The sequence below is a fragment of the Pseudophryne corroboree genome, chromosome 11 (genome assembly GCF_028390025.1).
Source record: "Pseudophryne corroboree isolate aPseCor3 chromosome 11, aPseCor3.hap2, whole genome shotgun sequence".
NCBI classification, from domain to species: domain Eukaryota; kingdom Metazoa; phylum Chordata; class Amphibia; order Anura; family Myobatrachidae; genus Pseudophryne; species Pseudophryne corroboree.
In genome coordinates, this window is record NC_086454.1 from 341,190,389 (window position 1) to 341,209,759 (window position 19,371).

Here is a 19,371-nt window from a genome sequence, read left to right on the forward strand (position 1 = left end):
TGGGGGGCCCGGGGTTCTTAAGATGGGGGGGCCCTAAGGTCTAAAATTATATATATATATATATAAAAACGACAATGTGTCCAGCACTCCTATAATGTGGGTTACCATCACCCGGTACCCTCGCAAATTACAGGATGCAGGCAGGCGACGGCGCGGCACTCAGGGCTTGGAGAAAGAAAACAACCAGCGACAACCAAGTCTGCAACAACGTTTCAATCAATAGATTTTCATCAGGTTATCGTGTCGTGATTCCGGTGTCTGTATTTCGAATGCTGGGATCCCGACTTCCAGGATCCCCATCCTGCTCATATATATATTGTTTATTCTGTACTATACCTCCACCCCACATTGTAGCACACTGAATGAGCCGAAATTCACATTGTAGCACACTGAATGAGCCGAAATTCACATTGTAGCACACTGAATGAGCCGAAATTCACATTGTAGCACACTGAATGAGCCGAAAATCACATTGTAGCACACTGAATGAGCCGAAATTCACATTGTAGCACACTGAATGAGCCGAAATTCACATTGTAGCACACTGAATGAGCCAGAATTCACATTGTAGCACACTGAATGAGCCGACATTCACATTGTAGCACACTGAATGAGCCGAAACTCACATTGTAGCACACTGAATGAGCCGACAGTCACATTGTAGCACAGTGAATGAGCCCAAATTCACATTGTAGCACACTGAATGAGCTGAAATTCACATTGTAGCACACTGAATGAGCTGAAATTCACATTGTAGCACACTGAATGAGCTGAAATTCACATTGTAGCACACTGAATGACACAAAATTCACATTGTAGCACACTGAATGAGCCCAAATTTACATTGTAGCACACTGAATTAGCCGAAATTCATATTATAGCACACTGAATGAGCTGAAATTGTGACAGCGGGGACAGCCAGAGTGACAATAGGGAGAGAGAGAGTGACGACAGGGAGAGAGAGTGACGACAGTGATGACAGGGAGAGAGAGTGATGACAGGGAGAGAGAGTGACGACAGGGAGAGAGAGTGACGACAGGGAGAGAGAGTGACGACAGGGAGAGAGAGTGACGATAGTGACGACAGGGAGAGAGAGTGACGACAATGAGAGAAACTGACGACAGTGACGAAAGGGTGAGAGAGTGACGACAGGGAGAGAGAGTGACGACGGAGAGAGAGTGACGACAGGGAGAGAGTGACGACAGGGAGAGAGAGTGACGACAGGGAGAGAGAGTGACGACAGGGAGAGAGTGACAACAGGGAGAGAGAGTAACGACAGTGACAGTAGGGAGAGAGAGAGTGACAGTGGGGACAGTAACGACAGGGAGAGAGGTGACAGCAGGGGAACGTTACTTCATTTGTTGCTGGTGGCGGTGAGCGGCGGGCGGCTGGTGGCTGGCGACAGTGAGCGGCTGGCGGCGGTGAGCGGCTGTGAGCTAGTACAGCGCTCTACACAGCTGCCGTGCAGGGACGGGGAGCACCATGTGCAGCAGGATGGCCACTTCCCTCGCCTCCTGCTGCACTTTTAGTTCCTCATTTCCGGGTCCACTTCGACCACTGTATATATATAAATATATCTAAAACAATCCGTCACTCCCTCGTATGCCACAGAAATAACCTGCCAGTGTGCCCTGCCAGGGACCAGCAAAGCCCATCCATTATGCAAACAACAAAGGCGGTACTCCCGGACATTTAGTACTTGGTGAAAGATAAAGTGCTTTACTGCAACGTTTTGAGGTAATCCCCCCCGTCATCAGGACACACTTGTCCTGATGACGGGGGAGAAGTATCCCAAAACGTCGAAGTAAAGCACTTTATCTTTCACCAAGTACTAAATGTCCGGGAGTACCGCCTCTGCTGTTTGTGTGTGTGTGTGTGTGTGTGTGTGTGTATATATATATATATATAGATATATAGATATATATAATGTGTGTGTATATATATATATTTTTATATATATATATATATATATATATATATATAAATTATATATATTGTGTGTATGTATATGTGTGTATATATATATATATATACATGCATATACACACACAACCCAGAGCCTACGTTTGAATGTAATACATAACTTTAAAAAAAAATTAAACAACCCATCCTGACCTTACATCAAGGATGGAGCCTGTCTCTAGTCTTCACCCGGCCAGTACACACGTGCTAGCAGGGAGCTTCCTTCTTTCCTGCAGCCTGTGTGCTGAGCCAATCGCTGAGCAGCAGGCTTGCAGGGTGATACACTATTGGGCAGCTGAGTCGTCACTCAGCAAGCAGCCCAGGAAGCGCTCAGCGGCGCCAGCGGCTCTGTGAGTGACGGCTGCTGCTGGGCTATTAGTGGGGAGGGGAGCGCAGTGCAGTGCCGCGGATCGGTTCGGATTACAGATCCGATCTGTGGCGCGCGAAGGGGGGCCCTTTCAGACAGGGGGGCCCGGGGTACTTAACCCCGGAGCCCCCCCCTTAATCCGGCTCTGGGTATCATATAGGAAGCCCCAGTGCAGCCTGTCAAAGGCCTTCTCGGCATCAAGAGAAAGAAAAAAAGTGCTGCCTCCTTCCCATTAGAGACATGTTCGGCTAGATCAAAAACCCTCCTCATGTTGTCCGATGCCTGGCATCTGGTCATAAAACCCACCTGGTCTGGATGAATCAAAGTAGGGATAAGGGGAGAGAGTCTATTGGCAATAAGTTTTGAAAAAATGTTCAAGTCTGTGCTCAACAGCGCTACTGGCCTATAGTTTTGGCAAAAAGAAGGGTCCTTGCCAGGTTTATGTATTGTAATAATACGGGCCCGGAACATTTCCTCCGGCAGAGAACCGCTAGTAGTAGCGTGATTATATAGGGTAGTTAGTAAGGGCTCAAGTTCTGAAACATTTTTTATAAAAGGAATTAATGAAACCATCTGGGCCCGGGGCCTTCTCCAATGGTAGAGATTTAATAACCGAGATTATTTCTGCCAACGACCAAGGAGCATTAAGGAGATCTAACTGGTCTGAGGTCAACTGAGGAAAATGTAAATCTGCCAGGAAAGAAGATATTATATCGGGGGTAGGTTGAGTAACAGTGGGATCTGAGGCCAAGTTATAAAAATTATTATAATAGGAAGCAAAAGCGTTAGCTATGTCGGCTGGATTCAACAACTTCCGTCCAGCTGGTGTCTGGATAAATTTAATTCTATTCCTAGTGTGGCGTAGTCGCAGTTTATGGGCTAAGAATTTACCTGATGTATTGCCCAAGGAGTAAAATTTCTGTTGGAGTTTAGCATAGGCACTTTCTAAAGTTTCTTGGAGATTCATGGATTGTCGTTTCAACCTGGCCCCCGCCTGTACAAACGTCCCCCGCAAAACCGCCTTCAAGGCACACCAATGCGTGGGAATTGATGTGTTTGAGGGGGAATTTGTAGATAAATATGTGGACAATGAGTCGGCGATAGCAGAGGACGCAAGACGTATTCCGGCAGTCTCCACGTCATATGCGAAACCCGGAAGGGGGCACTCTTCCACGACCATGTCACTGCTGCATGGTCGGACCAAGAGACCGGAAGAATACGTATTCTAAACGTAAGTTGTAGGGACCATTTGTCAACCAAGATCAGATCTATACGAGAGTATGAGTTATGGACATGAGAGAAGAAGGTATAATCTTTACCCGTAGGGGAGTGTACACGCCATTCATCATATAAATCAAATTCCACTAGTAGATGGGCTAAAGTAGTCGGGGAGCGTGACCCACGGAGGGCTCTAGTGGGAGGGGGGGGGGGGGGGGGGAGTGTTTTGTCCAGTCTTCCATCAGGGACCAGGTTGAAATCTCCCATCACAATCAATCTGCCTTTCCGTACCTTGTGGATAGTGGTAAACAATTGACGGAGAAAAGGCAGCTGATTAGTGTTAGGGGCATAGAGAGAAACTAGCGTTACCTCAACATCTTCCAATTTTCCCTCCAAAATCAAATATCTGCCCTCCTTATCTGATTGAGAATCCAAAACAAATTGAATAGAGTTATGGAAAAGGATAGCAACGCCATTTTTTTTTAGAAGAATCATTTGCAAAATAGGCTTACGGATAACGAATGAAAGACAGGTGGGGCAGAGGATATGAAATGCATCTCCTGAAGAGCAACAACTCTAGCCTGTTCCATATAAAAGGTATCTAAAGCCTGGCGTCTCTTACAAGGGGAGTTTAAGCCATTAGCATTTAATGAAAAAAAACGTAACCATTAGGGAGTGTGAAGAGTATCGTTGTAGGGTCTATGTAATCATTCGGGAGAGAGTGGACTTCAACAAAGGGAGTAAAAACAGTGGGAACAGAGAAAGTTGAGGGAAAAATGGAGAAAAGAGAAAGAACAGTGGAGAAAAAACAGAAAAAGCCCTTACTTCAGGGCCACAGCGTTTGCCACAAAAAAACCATAGTGGCAAAACAAAAACCATCGGGGAAACAGGTTCAAATGGGTCTCACACAGGCCATGGAGGAGCTCCACACAGAAGGATGAATAAACTGATAAGGGGAAAGAAACAATAATATCAACAATACCGCACATTATTCAGAACTACAGGGCCTGCATACAATCGAGAAACATTATAACATATGAGACAACAACAGGTAGAATACAGACTAACATCTATAAGATATAAGACATAAATACAAAAAATTAAACTAGGATGTAGGCAACGGCCCTGGGAACTAGAGGGCTCAGGAGGTCAATAACAAACATCTCGATCTCCATGTGTGCATCTAGAGATAGAGTAGGACAGTCGAGCTAACGACTCCGGGTGCTCAGGTATCCGACACTGGGGCCGGGGCAACAGCTTTTGGTTGCGCAATTTGAATGTCCCAGTCATCCAGTAACTTCACTCCAGCCTTAAACGTAGAGATGATATAAGTGGAAGAGTCATACGTAATAATCAACTTGACCGGGAAGCCCCACTTGTAGTGAATGTCGTTATCGCGTAGGGCTGCCGTAATCGGGCGCAACGCCCGTCGTTTATCCAAGGTAAATTGGGAAAGATCAGGGTAAATTTGCAGACCACCCATAACATCAGAGTCCTCTGCTTGTCTGGCAGCTCTGAGAATGTCCTCTTTGATATGAAAAAACTTAACTCTTAACAAAACATCTCTCGGAAAACTGGATGAGTAGCCACCCCTCGGCTTAGGTAAGCGATGGACACGATCCAGGAGCAAATCATGAGAGGATGCAGTAGGAAGAAGAGTCTTGAAGAATTTGGTGACATAATCGCGCAACTCTGCCGAAGCTACAGAGTCAGGTACTCCTCTAACTTTAAGGTTGTTTCTCCTCGATCTGTCCTCCAGATCTGTGACCTTCTCTCGCAATGAGACGACGTTGTTCTGCAATTCAGAGTGGGATGTGAGAAGGTCATTATGCAAGGTCACCAACTCCTGCATTTTTTCTTCGAGATGGTCAGTATGCCCCGCTATGCCACTGAGATCAACTGGAAGTGACTGAATTGGGGAATCAACTCCGGATAATATATCCGTGCGGAACGCCGAGAACATCTTGAGCATCTTTTGTGTGGTAAGGGAAGCTTGAGGGTCAATATCCATATCTAAATCAGATGGTGGGTAGGAAGCATAAGATTTAGACTGGTTAGTGGGGGTCCCAAAGCTCACCGCCGATGCAGCAGCGGAATTTTGATGGACTCTGGTAGCTTTAGGAAATTGTATAGGAGCAGGTTTTTTGGGGGTTTTCCCCCCTCTTTTCGGTGCCATAGTAAGAGGCGTAAATTCTCAGAGAGACCGGTCACACACGAAGAGCAGGCGGAGTGCCTATGGGAACTCGAATGCTATGGTTATTGCATGGATAAACGGGCGAGAGACCCGTAGATCATAGAAAGAGCACGTCAGAACAGGAGACCCATTTAGGAACACTATTAGTGGCAGGAGAAACAGGCAGCCATTCCAAGGGCACTTTGATTACCCTTAAGGGATAATGGCATCTCCACAGAAAGCGTAGGCTGGGTGCATGAAGGAAGCCGCAATATCCCCCCACATTAGCAGCTGAGGCAGACGTGAGATAATCAGGGCCTGGTAGTCAAAGGGCTTGTTGCCACACTATGAGGTGCGTGCGCTGGTATATGCTACACTAGTTTCTCAGCACCAATATTAATGCTGCAGGAGGGCTCTGACATCCCCTCTCACCCTCAGGAAGATTATTAAATGGGACCCCCGGAGCACCTTATAATAGGGCCGCTCACGCCAGGTCTCCGCTCTGGATCCAGCACCTGGAGGGCTCCGTGCAGCCTCTGGAGATCAACCCAGTTAGGGGGGGCAAAATGGCGGGCGGCGTCTGCAGCCGCAGATGGCCAGCCCGCAGAAGGGAACTGAGACCGCCGAGCGGGAGCTCCCGGCCGGGCCGCGGGGAGAGAGGAGATCAGTGGCAGCAGCTAGCGCAGACGCTCCCCAATCACAGCGAGGCACAAGCGGCAGGAGCAGCAGAGTCCTGTATCACGGCCCGTGGAGAAGGAGCAGAAAGCCAGACCATCCAGTGGTCCGACGGGTAGCCCCGGCGGGGGACTCAGCGGGCGGGGGAGCCACAGGAGACTGAGGTAGGCAGCGTGGAGAGGATCCCAGCGGGTCTCGGTGAGGGGAGGAACAGGACTACGGGGGAGGGTTAGGGAAATCTGGTGCGGGATCCGGCCGGAAATTGAGACCTCGGCTTCAGTAAGAAAATCAGGCCACAACCCGCAGACCCCACCCTACCCCCGGCTCCGTGAACCAGACAGCTGCAGTGGGGAAGGTGGACGGCCTCCGGGGCAATATACAGGGAGAAGATATTATGGGGAAGAATCCCAGCAAGTGGCAAATTAGGGCAGTTGAAGCCAAAGCTCATGTAAATCTAGACTGCTCTCAAGTGCACAGTGTCCCCTCGCTTCGCTCGGCACAGATTACCATTCCAATCGTAATCCACGTGGATCGTTAAGTGTGAAAAAATTCAAAAAAAGAAAAAAAAACAGTGTGAAAAACTCATGTCAACCTTTAGACCTGTCGACCTAGCACATGTCGACCTAGAAACCCTGTCGACCTTCCATCCATGTCGACCTAGTGACTGTCGACTTATAGTGGTCGACCTAGACATTGTCGACCTTCAGACCGGATTCCATTTTTGAGACCTAAGTGCATGATTTAGCATTTTTGGGCATTAAACTGTAATTGCCACTCTCTTGATCATTCCTCTAGTCTACCTAGATCCTCAGTCATTTGTTTTACCCCACCTGGTGTGTCTACCCTGTTGCATACCTTTGTGTCATCAGCAAAAAGGCATACTTTCCCTTTAATGCGATTTGCAATGTCACCAATAAAGATATTAAAAAGCACCGGTCCAAGTACAGATCCCTGGGGTACTTTTCACTCCTGTAAATGCACTCCATTTACCACAACTCTCTGTTTTCTATCCTGCAACCAAGAACCATTCAATGGCCCTCATTCCGAGTCGTTCGCTCGGTAATTTTCATCGCATCGCAGTGAAATTCCGCTTAGTACGCATGCGCAATATTCGCACTGCGACTGCGCCAAGTAAATTTGCTATGTAGATAGTATTTTTACTCACGGCTTTTTCTTCGCACCGGCGATCGTAGTGTGATTGACAGGAAATGGGTGTTACTGGGCGGAAACATGGCGTTTTATGGGCGTGTGGTTAAAAACGCTACCGTTTCCGGAAAAAACGCAGGAGTGGCTGGAGAAACGGGGGAGTGTCTGGGCGAACGCTGGGTGTGTTTATGACGTCAAACCAGGAACGACAAGCACTGAACTGATCGCAGATGCCGAGTAAGTCAGAAGCTACTGTGAAACTGCTAAGTAGTTTGTAATCGCAATATTGCGATGACATCGTTCGCAATTTTAAGAAGCTAAGATACACTCCCAGTAGGCGGCGGCTTAGCGTGAGCAACTCTGCTAAAATCGCCTTGCGAGCGATCAACTCGGAATGAGGGCCAATAATCCTAGTATCTAATCCCAAAGTCCCAAGTTTATTTAGCAGTCTGCAATGTGGAACAGTGTCAAAAGCCTTACTAAAGTCTAGATAAGCTATATCCACGGCTCCACCTTTATCCATCACTTTAGTCACATAGTTAAAAAATAAGATTTTAAACCTACCGGTAAATCTTTTTCTCCTAGTCTGTAGAGGATGCTGGGGACTCCGTAAGGACCATGGGGTATAGATGGGCTCCGCAGGAGACATGGGCACTATAAAGAACTTTTAGTATGGGTGTGCACTGGCTCCTCCCTCTATGCCCCTCCTCCAAACCTCAGTTAAAGAAACTGTGCCTAGAGGAGATGGACAATATGAGAAAAGGATTTTGTTAATCTAAGGGCAAGATTCATACCAGCCCACACCAACCACACTGTATAACCTGGAATATACGCAAACAGTCAACAGTATGAACAAAAACAGCATCAGTCAAAGACCGATCTCAACTGTAACATAACCCTTATGTAAGCAACAACTACATACAAGTCTTGCCCAGCATCCTCTACGGACTAGGAGAAAAAGATTTACCGGTATGTTTAAAATCTTATTTTCTCTTACGTCCTAAAGGATGCTGGGGACTCCGTAAGGACCATGGGGTTTATACCATAGCTCCAAACCGGGCGGGAGAGTGCGGATGACTCTGCAGCACCGATTGAGCAAACGCGAGGTCCTCATCAGCCAGGGTATCAAACTTGTAGAATTTTGCAAAAAAGGGTTTGAACCCAACCAAGTAGCTGCTCGGCAAAACTGTAATGCCGAGACGCATCGGGCAGCCGCCCAAGAAGAGCCCACCTTCCTAGTGGAATGGGCCTTTACCGAATTTGGTACCGGCAATCCAGCTGTAAAATGAGCATGCTGAATCGTGTTACAGATCCAGTGAGCAATCGTCTGCTTAGAAGCAGGAGCGCCAACTTTGTTGGCTGCATACAGGACAAACAGTGCCTCTGTTTTTCTAACCCTAGCCGTTCTGGCTACATAAATTTTTAAGCCCTGACTACATCCAGGAACTTGGAGTCCTCCAAGGCGCCCGTAGCCACAGGCACCACAATAGGTTGGTTCATATGAAATTAAGAAACCACCTTAGACAAAAATTGAGGGAGAGTCCTCAACTTGGCCCTATCCTCATGGAAAATCAAATAGGGGCTCTTGTGAGACAAGGCCGCCAACTCCGATACCCGCCTTGCAGATGCCAAGGCCAATAACATAACCACCTTCCAAGTGTGAAATTTCAATTCAACTGTTGGAAAAGGTACAAACCAGTGAAATTTCAGGAAACTTAATACCACGTTAAGGTCCCATGGTGCCACTGGAGGCACAAATGGAGGCTGTATGTGCAGCACTCCCTTCACAAAAATCTGGACTTCTGGGAGAGAAGCCAATTCCTTCTGAAAGAATATAGATAGGCTCCATTTAAGGTACAAATTTCGGCCCTAACTTCAGGCCCATATCCACTCCTGTCTGTAGAAAGTGGAGAAACCGGCCCAGATGGAAATCTTCTGTAGGAGCTTTCTTGGCTTCACACCAAGATACATACTTCCTCAAGATACGGTGATAATGTTTCTCCGTCACCTCCTTCCTAGCCTTTATCAGAGTAGCGATGACCTCTTCCGAAATACCTTTCCCAGCTAGGATTCGGCGTTCAACCACCATGCCGTCAAACGTAAGTGCGGGAAGTCTTGGAACACGCAGGGCCCCTGCTGCAACAGGTCCTCCCTGAGAGGGAGAGGCCACGGATCTTCTGTGAGCATCTCCTGAAGATCTGAATACCAGGCCCTTCGAGGCCAATCTGGAACAATGAGTATTGTGAGGCGTGATGCCATCATGTCTATCTGAGGAAGTCCCCAATGACTTATCATTTCTGCAAAAACTTCTTGATGAAGTCCCCACTCTCCTGTATGGAGATCGTGTCTGCTGAGAAGTCTGCTTCCCAGTTGTCCACTTCCGGGATGAAGACCGCTGACAGAACACTCACGTGATTTTCCGCCCAGCACAGAATCCTGGTGGCTTCCGCCATTGCCGCTCTGCTCCTTGTCCCGCCTTGGCGGTTTACATGAGCCACAGCTGTGATGTTGTCTGATTGAATTAGCACCAGTAGGTTATGCAGAAGATTCTCCGCTTGTCGTAGGCTGTTGTATATGGCCCTCAATTCCAGCATGTTGATGTGTAGACAAGCCTCCTGGCTTGACCATAGTCCCTGAAAATGTCTTTCTTGTGTGACTGCTCCCCATCCTCGGAGGCTCGCGTCCGTGGTCACCAGAACCCAGACTTGAATGCCGAACCTGCGACCCTCTAGAAGGTGAGCACTTTGCAGCCACAACAGTAGAGACACCCTGGCCCTGGGGGACAGGCTTATCTTTTGATGTATTTGTAGATGGGACCCTGACCACTTGTCCAGAAGGTCCCACTGAAAAGTCCTCGCATGGATCCTGCCGAAGAGGATGGCCTCGTAAGCTGCCACCATTTTCCCCAGAACTCGAGTGCATTGATGAACAGACACTCTTTTTGGTTTTAGCAGGTCTCTTACCATGTTCTGGAGGTCCTGGGCTTTTTCCATTGGGAGAAAAACCCTCTTCTGTTCCGTGTCCAGAATCATTCCGAGGAATGATAGTAGAGTCATTGGAATCAATTGTGACTTTGGCAGATTGAGAATCCAACCGTGCTGTTGTAGCAACCTCAGGGAGAGCGACATGCTCTTCAGCAATTGCTCTCTCGATCTCGCCTTTATCAGGAGATCGTCCAAGTATGGGAGCACCATCATCTCCGCCATCACCTTGGTGAAAATCCTCGGTGCCGTGGAAAGCCCAAATGGCAACGTCTGAAACTGGTAATGACAGTCCTGTACAGCGAATCTCAGAAACTACTGATGAGGAGGATATATGGGGACATGAAGGTATGTATCCTTTACGTCCAGTGACACCATAAAATCCCCCCTTCCAGACTGGATATCACAGTCCAGAGTGATTCCATCTTGAATTTGAACTTTTTCAAGTACAGGTTTAGGGTTTTTAGATTTAAAATGGGTCTGACCGAACCATCCGGTTTCGGGACCACGAACAGGGTTGAATAGTACCCTTTCCCCTGTTGGGCCAGGGGAACCTTTATAATCACTTGCTGTTGACACAGCTTTTGAATTGCAGCTAACACTACTTATCTCTCCTGGGGAGAAGCTGGCAACGCCGACTTGAAAATCGGCTAGGGGGCACCTCTTCGAATTCCAGTCTATAGCCTTGGGAAACAATTTCCAGCGCCCAAGGATCCACGTCTGACAGAACCCAGACCTGGCTGAAGAGTCGAAGACGTGCCCCCACCAGTGCGGACTCCTTCAGTGGAGCCCCAGCGTCATGCGATGGATTTAGTAGAAGCCGGGGAGGACTTCTCCTGGGAACTAGTTGTAGCAGGCGTTCTTTTCCCTCTGCCCTTACCTCTGGCAAGGAAGGAAGAGCCCCGACCTCTTCTGGACTTATGCGACCGAAAGGACTGCATCTGACATTGTGGAGTTTTCTTTTGCTGTGGGGGAACATAAAGCAAAAAAGTGGATTTACCCGCAGTAGCTGTGGAAACTAGGTCCGCGAGACCTTCCCCAAACAAAACCTCACCCGTGTAAGGTAAAACTTCCATATGCTTCTTTTAGTCGGCATCTCCATTCCATTGGTGGGTTCACAGAGCCCACCTAGCTAAGACCGCCATGGCGTTGGCCCTTGAACCTAGCAGTCCGACGTCTCTTTGAGCGTCTCTCTTATATAAGACTGCGTCTTTGATGTAACCCAAGGTCATCAAAATGGTATCCCTATCTAGGGTATCAATATCAGCTGACAAGGTATCTGTCCAAGCAGCTACCACACTACAGACCCAAGCCGATGCTATAGCCGGTCTGAGTAACGCACCAGTATGTGTATAAATTGATTTCAAAGTTGTTTCCTGTCTGCGATCAGCAGGATCTTTGAGAGCTTCCGTGTCAGGGGACCTTTTTGGATAAGCGTGTCAACGCCTTGTCTACCCTGGGCGAGGATTCCCACCTGTGCAGGGAAAGGATACGCCATAAGAATTCTCTTGGGAATCTGTAGCTTTTTGTCTGGAGTTTCCCAAGCTTTTTCAAAAACAGCGTTCAGCTCATAGGATGGGGGAAATGTTACCTCAGGTTTCTTTTCCTTAAACATGTGTACCCTCGTGTCAGGGACAGAGGGGTCATCTGTGATATGCAAAACATCTTTTATTGCAATAATCATATAATGAATACTTTTGGCCACCCTTGGGTGTAACCTAGCATCATCGTAGTCGACACTGGAGTCAGAATCCGTGTCGGTATCAGTGTCAGCTATCTTGGATAGGGGACGCTTTTGAGACCCTGAAGGGCCCTCTTCTCTGGACTCTGCTATGTCCAATCTCTGATGTAACAAGATCACATTCGCATTTAAAACATTCCACATGTCCAACCAATCCGGAATCGGCGTTGCCGACTGAGACCCCCCAATCATCTGCTCCGCCTCCTCTCTAGAAGAGCATTCCATTTCAGACATGCCGACACGCGTACTGACTTAAACCCCCCCCCCCCCCCCCACACACACACACACACACACACACACACACACACACACGGATTGTATATATTAATATGGAGACAATTCCCCCAATAAGGCCCTTTGGAGAGGCAGAGAGAGAGAGAGTATGCCAGAACACACCCAGCGCCAATAACCCTGGAAACAAAAATTCCCAGACACAAAACGCTTTTATATATTGATATAGATAAATCTATAACCTCACTGCGCCTTACAAAGTGCTCCCCTCCCTTTTTTTAAAGCCCCCTTTCGCAGTGTTCAGCAGGGAAGAATCCGGGGAGCCAGCTTCTGCAGTGTGCTGTGGAGAAAATGGCGCTGGTTAGTACTATGAGATCAAGCCCCGCCCCCTCAGCGGCGGGCTTCGGTCCCGCTTACTTTTATTTATACTGGCGGGGTATTAAAGAATATACTGCTGCTGTAGCCTATATATCCTATTTAGCCAGTCCTAGAGGTTTATTGCTGCCCAGGGCCTGTAGTGTGTGTGTGTAGCGTGGGAGCAATGGTGCGCAGCGTTACCTCATAGAAGATCTGAAGTCTTCTGGATGCCTTTGAAGTCTTCTCTCTTCTTATACTCACCCGGCTTCTATCTTCCGGCTCTGTGAGGAGGACGGCGGCGCGGCTCCGGGACGAACGACGAGGGTGAGACCTGCGTTCCGACTCCCTCTGGAGCTAATAGTGTCCAGTAGCCTAAGAAGCAGAGCCTATCATTTAAGTAGGCCTGCTTCTCTCCCCTCACTCCCACGATGCAGGGAGCCTGTTGCCAGCAGTGCTCCCTGAAAACAAAAAACCTAACAAAATTCTTTATTCAGAGAAACTCAGTAGAGCTCCCCTGTAGTGCACCCACTCTCTTCTGGGCACAGAATCTAACTGAGGTCTGGAGGAGGGACTTAGAGGGAGGAGCCAGTGCACACCCATACTAAAAGTTCTTTATAGTGCCCATGTCTCCTGCGGAGCCCGTCTATACCCCATGGTCCTTACGGAGTCCCCAGCATCCTCTAGGACGTAAGAGAAAACTCAATAAGATTTGTTTGACATGCATCTCCCCACAGTGAATCCATGCTGTTTGGGATCCTGTAAATTGCTAGATTTGAGATAATCTACAACTCTTTCTTTTAAGAGTGTTTCCATCAATTTCCTACTACTGATGTAAGACTCACTGGTCTGTAGTTTGCCTATTCCTTGCTTCCACTTTTGTGAAGTGAGACTACGTTCACTCTTTTCCAGTCCTCTGGAATTACTCCTGTAGCTAATGACTGGTTGAATAATTCTGTCAATGGTGCTACCAGCACCTCTTTAAGTACTTTTAGTATCCTTGGCTGTGTCCCATCTGGTCCCATAGATTTGTCCACTTTCAGCTTTGAGAGTTCTGTTAGGACCTTCTCCTTTGTAAATGTACTTGTTTCATTTTCTTGAATATCCCTGTTAATAAACTGTGGCCCCTTCCCCTCTCTTTCAGTAGTAAATACTGAGCAAAAATAATCATTAAGATGATCTGCTATTACATTGTCTCCCTCAACAAGACGCCCAGTCTCTGTCTTTAGTTTTATAATTCCACCTTTTGTTTTTCTCCTTTTGCTTATATACCTAAATAAAAGTTTTGCCTCCTTTACCCACTGCCTGGGCCATTTTCTCCTCCGCTTGTGCCTTTGCACATCTGATTACCTTCTTAGTCTCCTTCTGTCTAACAATATATACCTCTTTGTCTTCATTATTTTATGTCTGCTTATATTTCCTAAAAGCCATCTTTTTTCCTTTCACAATATTTGCTACTACTTTCGCAAATCACGTTGGCTTCCTTTTCCTTGTGTTTTTCCAAACACGCTTGATACAAAGGTCTGTTGCCTTTAATATTGCAGGCAACAGACCTTTGTATCAAAAGTGTTAGGAAAAACACAAGGAAAAGGAAGTCATTGCTCTTTGCTTCACCTTATGAAATAAGCCCCAAATGCGTGATTGTGAGAGTAATACAATCTCCTGCACTGACTGATACTTCTGCTGACAGTTATTAGGATGGTCCTAGTTTTCCACCACATTTTCCATAATGCTCCTCATCCGTATTCTGTATTAACTCACTGAGATTACTATTCCATCACCTGTAATCTCCCATCTGTGATGTCACCTCTGCCCCCAGCGACTGAGACAACCTCCGCCCTTCTGTGAGAACCAGAGACAGACGATATCCCCACATCTATTGTATGGAGCATTTACCAGTCCCATTCCATCAGATCTGCTACATTATGTCCCAGCCGCCTCTGTACTACATTGCCTGCTCTGTAATAATGCCCCCTCCTTCCTGCCTACACAACATGAGGTGCCCACATTGCCACACATCCCTATGCTGTATAATCCCTATGCCACACATTTCTATGTCACACATCTCTATGCCACACCTCCCAATACCACGCATCCCTTTGCCACACATTCCTATGCCGTACAATACCTACGTTACACATCTCTATGGTACACATCCCTATGCCACACATCTCTATGTCACACATCCCAATGCTACGATCACTATGACACCCCTTTCTTAGTTCTTATCTCAGCCACTATGGATATTACCTGTGAACAGCAGACCCTCTGGCATGAAGGGCCCTCCTATCACGAAGAACAGCTCATCTCCATGGTCGGCTTTGACAAAATCTGGTTTAGAATCCTTAAAGATTGATGGACGGCGCTGGAATTCATAGAAGTAGACTGGATTCCCGGCATCTGTTGGCCAATAATCAGAAAGCATGGAGGAAACGGGTGCATTGAGAAACCATGGAGGAAACGGGTGCATTGAGAAACCATGGAGGAAACGGGTGCATTGAGAAAGCATGGAGGAAACGGGTGCATTGAGAAAGCATGGAGGAAAAGGGTGCATTGAGAAAGCATGGAGGAACAGGTGCATTGGGAAAGCATGGAGGAACGGGTGCATTGAGAAAGCATGGAGGAACGGGTGTATTGAGTAAGCATGGAAGAACGGGTGTATTGAGTAAGCATGGAAGAACGGGTGTATTGAGTAAGCATGGGTGGAATGGAAATGGTGTAGTAAAGTAGACTGGTCACTGGGCCTATGATGTAACATACGCACTCAGTACCAAACGTGCACAGATTTATCAAGCCTTGGATAGTGATAAATTGCACGGTGATAAAGCACCAACCAATCAGCCCTTAACTGTCTTTTTTCAAACACAGCCTGTAACATGGCAGTTAGGGGCTGATTAGTCGGTACTTTATCACCGTGCAATTTTAGCACTCTCCAAGGCTTGATAACCTGGCCATGGTTTCCCCAGAGCTCCGTTTCCATAGTAGGGAGCATTTCTGTGCCCCACGCTGCCCCCTGACAGCTTAGGACAGGCCTAGTGCATTGCTACAGCTGGACTTGGCAGGAGAGTTGGGTTGGAAGAGTAGATGGCTTGCTTCTGGCCGGCTTCCTCCATAGCTCGCGGCTCTCCTGCACTGCACTCTGGAGGAAGCACACAGGGGAGAGTTAGGGATGGGACAATACAGGCATAACCTCAATGTCACCATCAACACATGACCATCGGTGTCAGAGACCCATCGGCTGCTAAACATCGATGATGTTATATGCAAAGCGATTTATGGAAACATTTTGTCCATCTCTAGGAGAACGTCGCCCCTAAGTGTCAGGGTTATTTGTTGATATATAATGCATTAGTGGACCTTGTCATGGTTCCTTTTAACTGGTCTTCATGAAGGTGTAACCTCAACACCTTATTCCATAATACAGTATAACTACCTCATATGCTAGACCCAATAGAAGCTGCTGAGACAGGGGATGTGCTACGCCCGGGGTGGGCCTCATACCTCTATGATATTTGGACTTCTTAAGCGCCGGCATCACAAACATGAAGTCTCCGCACAGGTCAAACAAGCGGTTGCGGATTACAGCGGGATCGGTGGCGTCCCCCAGGTACTCATCCAGCAGCAGAGAGGTGGAGCCGACCAGAGGACCCTGGAACATTTACAGATATTGTCACACCATTAATCCCAGTCTCCGGTTCCAGTCATGAGGCATAAACAGTGGCGGTTCTGCCGGGGTCAGGGCAGGGTCACCCCCAGCCTCGCTCACTGTGGGAAGCTGTATTACATATGTATATCAGTAGTGATGTAATAGAATTTTATAAAGGATAAGACAGGAATATGTATCACATGTATCACATAATGGTATACACCTAGAGATGGTTATTGGGCTGTGAGCCAGTCTAATTGTTCATTAAATGAGTAACATGTACTGACTAATTGTGAATAATTGTGAATAATTGTGAATAATTGGTGGGTGTCTGCCGGTGTGGTCTTCAGTATGCCGGCTCTTAGGATCCCGGCACACAGTATACCGGCGCTGGGATCCCGACAGCCCGCATACCGACACTTATTCTCCCTCGTGGGGGTCCACGACCCTCCTGGAGGGAGAATAAAATAGTGTGGTGCGTGTAGCGAGCCCGCAAGGGGCTCATTTGCGCTCGCCACACTGTCGGTAAGCCGCCGGTCGGGCGCCGGTATGCTGGTCGCCGGGAGCCCGGCCGCCGGCAGATTGTAGTGAACCCGTCTGCAGCATCCTTCCATTAGGCTACATGTCGCAGCCGGCACCGACTGTTTATACAGAACTGTGCATTATAAAGCCTGTGTGTATTATGTTTTATATCTTCTTATAACCTTACATCTGTTAACTTGCCGACAATATTTTTTCATTGTCGACATTTTGACTGCCAAAATGGTGTCTGCCGCCTCCATGACCATGTTGACCTCATGTCAGTGCCAACCTTTGAGGTGTCGCCATTTTGGGTGGGGCAGATGTAACATGTGCAGAGAGAGAGAGATTTGGGTGGGGTGTGTTCAAACTGCAATCTAATTTGCAGTGTAAAAATAAAGCAGCCAGTATTTACCCTGCACAGAAACAAAATAACCCACCCAAATCTAACTCTCTCTGCACATGTTATATCTGCAGTGCACATGGTTTTGCCCAACTGCTAACAAAATTCCTGCTGCGATCAACTTGGAATTACCCCCATGGGGAGAACAGTACATAACACAGTAAGCATTGCGTTCTATCATTCCAGGATCTAGGCTGCAACTTCATTACACTTTGCTAATCTTTATATGTTCTTCTAAAGTTCTCCTCAATGCCTTATAGTAGGTTAGGAGCATAACTGGCTCTTCTCGCCTTATACAGTATAACAATAGCATTCAGTCCTCCATACAGCCATATTCCTGCTGTCCTGGCCTTGCACTGACCTTGCGCATGTCAGGCCCTGCCCCCCCGCACAGGTACAAAAGCGTTGCACCGCGGTGATGCTTTTGTACCTGCAAGTAGCTCCCTATCTGCGCAGCTCCTGTGCACGGGCAGGGAGCTACCCGCTGCGTTCCGGGTCACAGCGGCTGTGTGACGTCACACAGCTGCCATGGCCCGCTCCCCCAATGGTCCAGGCCGCGCCCTGACAATGGCATTCTAATACCACCTCCCACCCCGCGACCACCTTTGCCTGTCAATCAGGCAGAGGCGATCGCAGCCAGTTAGATGCTGATAGCATCTCACTGGCCTCCCGGGGTGCGCAGGCGCAGTACGGCCGCTGCAGGTGCGCACTCCACATCGCTGCAGTCTGAATTACCCCCTAATTCCAGTCTCTGGTGTTATACGGAAGGTAAAATTGGGAGGAGAGGAGGAACAAGGCTCGGAAGCAACACTGAGGAGTGTAGGATGGATAGCCAGAGCTCATATAGCATATTGTTTCCTCCTGACGTAAGAGATGGGTATTGTATTACACCCGACAGAGTTACAAAACCGGATTTTATACACGTACGCGACCCGGCTGAGGCCCCTTTCAGAGTGGCGTCTGGATCTGGGCGACACAGGTGCAGTGCCGGCGCTTCGAGATGAGATCATCTCCAAGCGCCGACTCTTCCTATGCTGTGAACGGGTCCCGGATCATATCGACCCAGATTACCCATTCACACTGAGTCTTACCCGGGGTCCTCCTCACTAGCAGGGTTAGATTCCTGGGTTACTAGACCAAGATGGAGCCATTTCCACTGCCAGAAATCCCGGGTTCATGTGCAATAACCATGGACCTACACATCGGGGAATAAGGGGTATTAGTAATCAGAGAACACGGCGCACAGATCTCACCAGCAGGGGGATGTTCTCTAGCACTTTGTGGGCGGTTTCTCTGTCCATTCCTTCTCTAAAGCCGCTGATATTCAACGCCTGGCAATAACACATAAAACATGTTAAAATAGAGTTATCATCCAAAGATACCAATTGCCACGATCCTACCTTATTTCCACATTCTCTAACAACATCCACTCTAGACTTAGAGGGTTATTTAGGTTTGTCAGCGGACCCAAAAAGTTAGCAATTGGGCAAAATCATGTGCACTGCAGGGGGGGCAGATGTAACATGTGTAGAGAGAGTTAGATTTCTGTGGGTTATATTGTTTCTGTGCAGTCTAAATACTGTCCGCTTTATTTTTACACAGCAATTTAGATTTCAGCTTGAACACACCCCACCCAAATCTAACTCTCTCTGCACGTGTTACATCTGCCCCACCTGCAGTGCAGCATGGTTTTGCCCAATTGGTAACTATTTTGATTTGCTAACAAACCTGAATAAGCCCCTTTATCCGCAAAATAACTTATTGTACAGAGGGAGTAACGTACCATTGGAATCATCCAACCAAACTCCTGCTCCGTCACGCCAGTCATAAACGGAACAGGGCTAGTCTCCTTATCAGCCAGAATCTGTTCTACAGGCTTAGGAAAGAACGTTCCATCTATACTCCCGGGAAGGGGCAGGGATTTCTGCACAGATAGAGAAAGTGATAGATAGATA

At 47.7% G+C, this 19,371-nt stretch overlaps 1 protein-coding gene across 1 annotated transcript in view; it reads right to left on the reverse strand.

The window, feature by feature from the left end:
• Positions 1-19,371, reverse strand: part of LOC134969751 (fatty acyl-CoA hydrolase precursor, medium chain-like) — a 93,271-nt gene that overhangs the window by 7,859 nt on the left and 66,041 nt on the right. Inside the window, exons 8-11 of the mRNA XM_063945908.1 lie at positions 19,200-19,340; positions 18,670-18,747; positions 16,350-16,497; positions 15,099-15,248 (exon numbers count right to left, since the gene is read on the reverse strand). Of these exons, the coding sequence (XP_063801978.1) occupies positions 15,099-15,248; positions 16,350-16,497; positions 18,670-18,747; positions 19,200-19,340 (517 nt within the window). The remainder of the gene's footprint in view (positions 1-15,098; positions 15,249-16,349; positions 16,498-18,669; positions 18,748-19,199; positions 19,341-19,371) is intronic.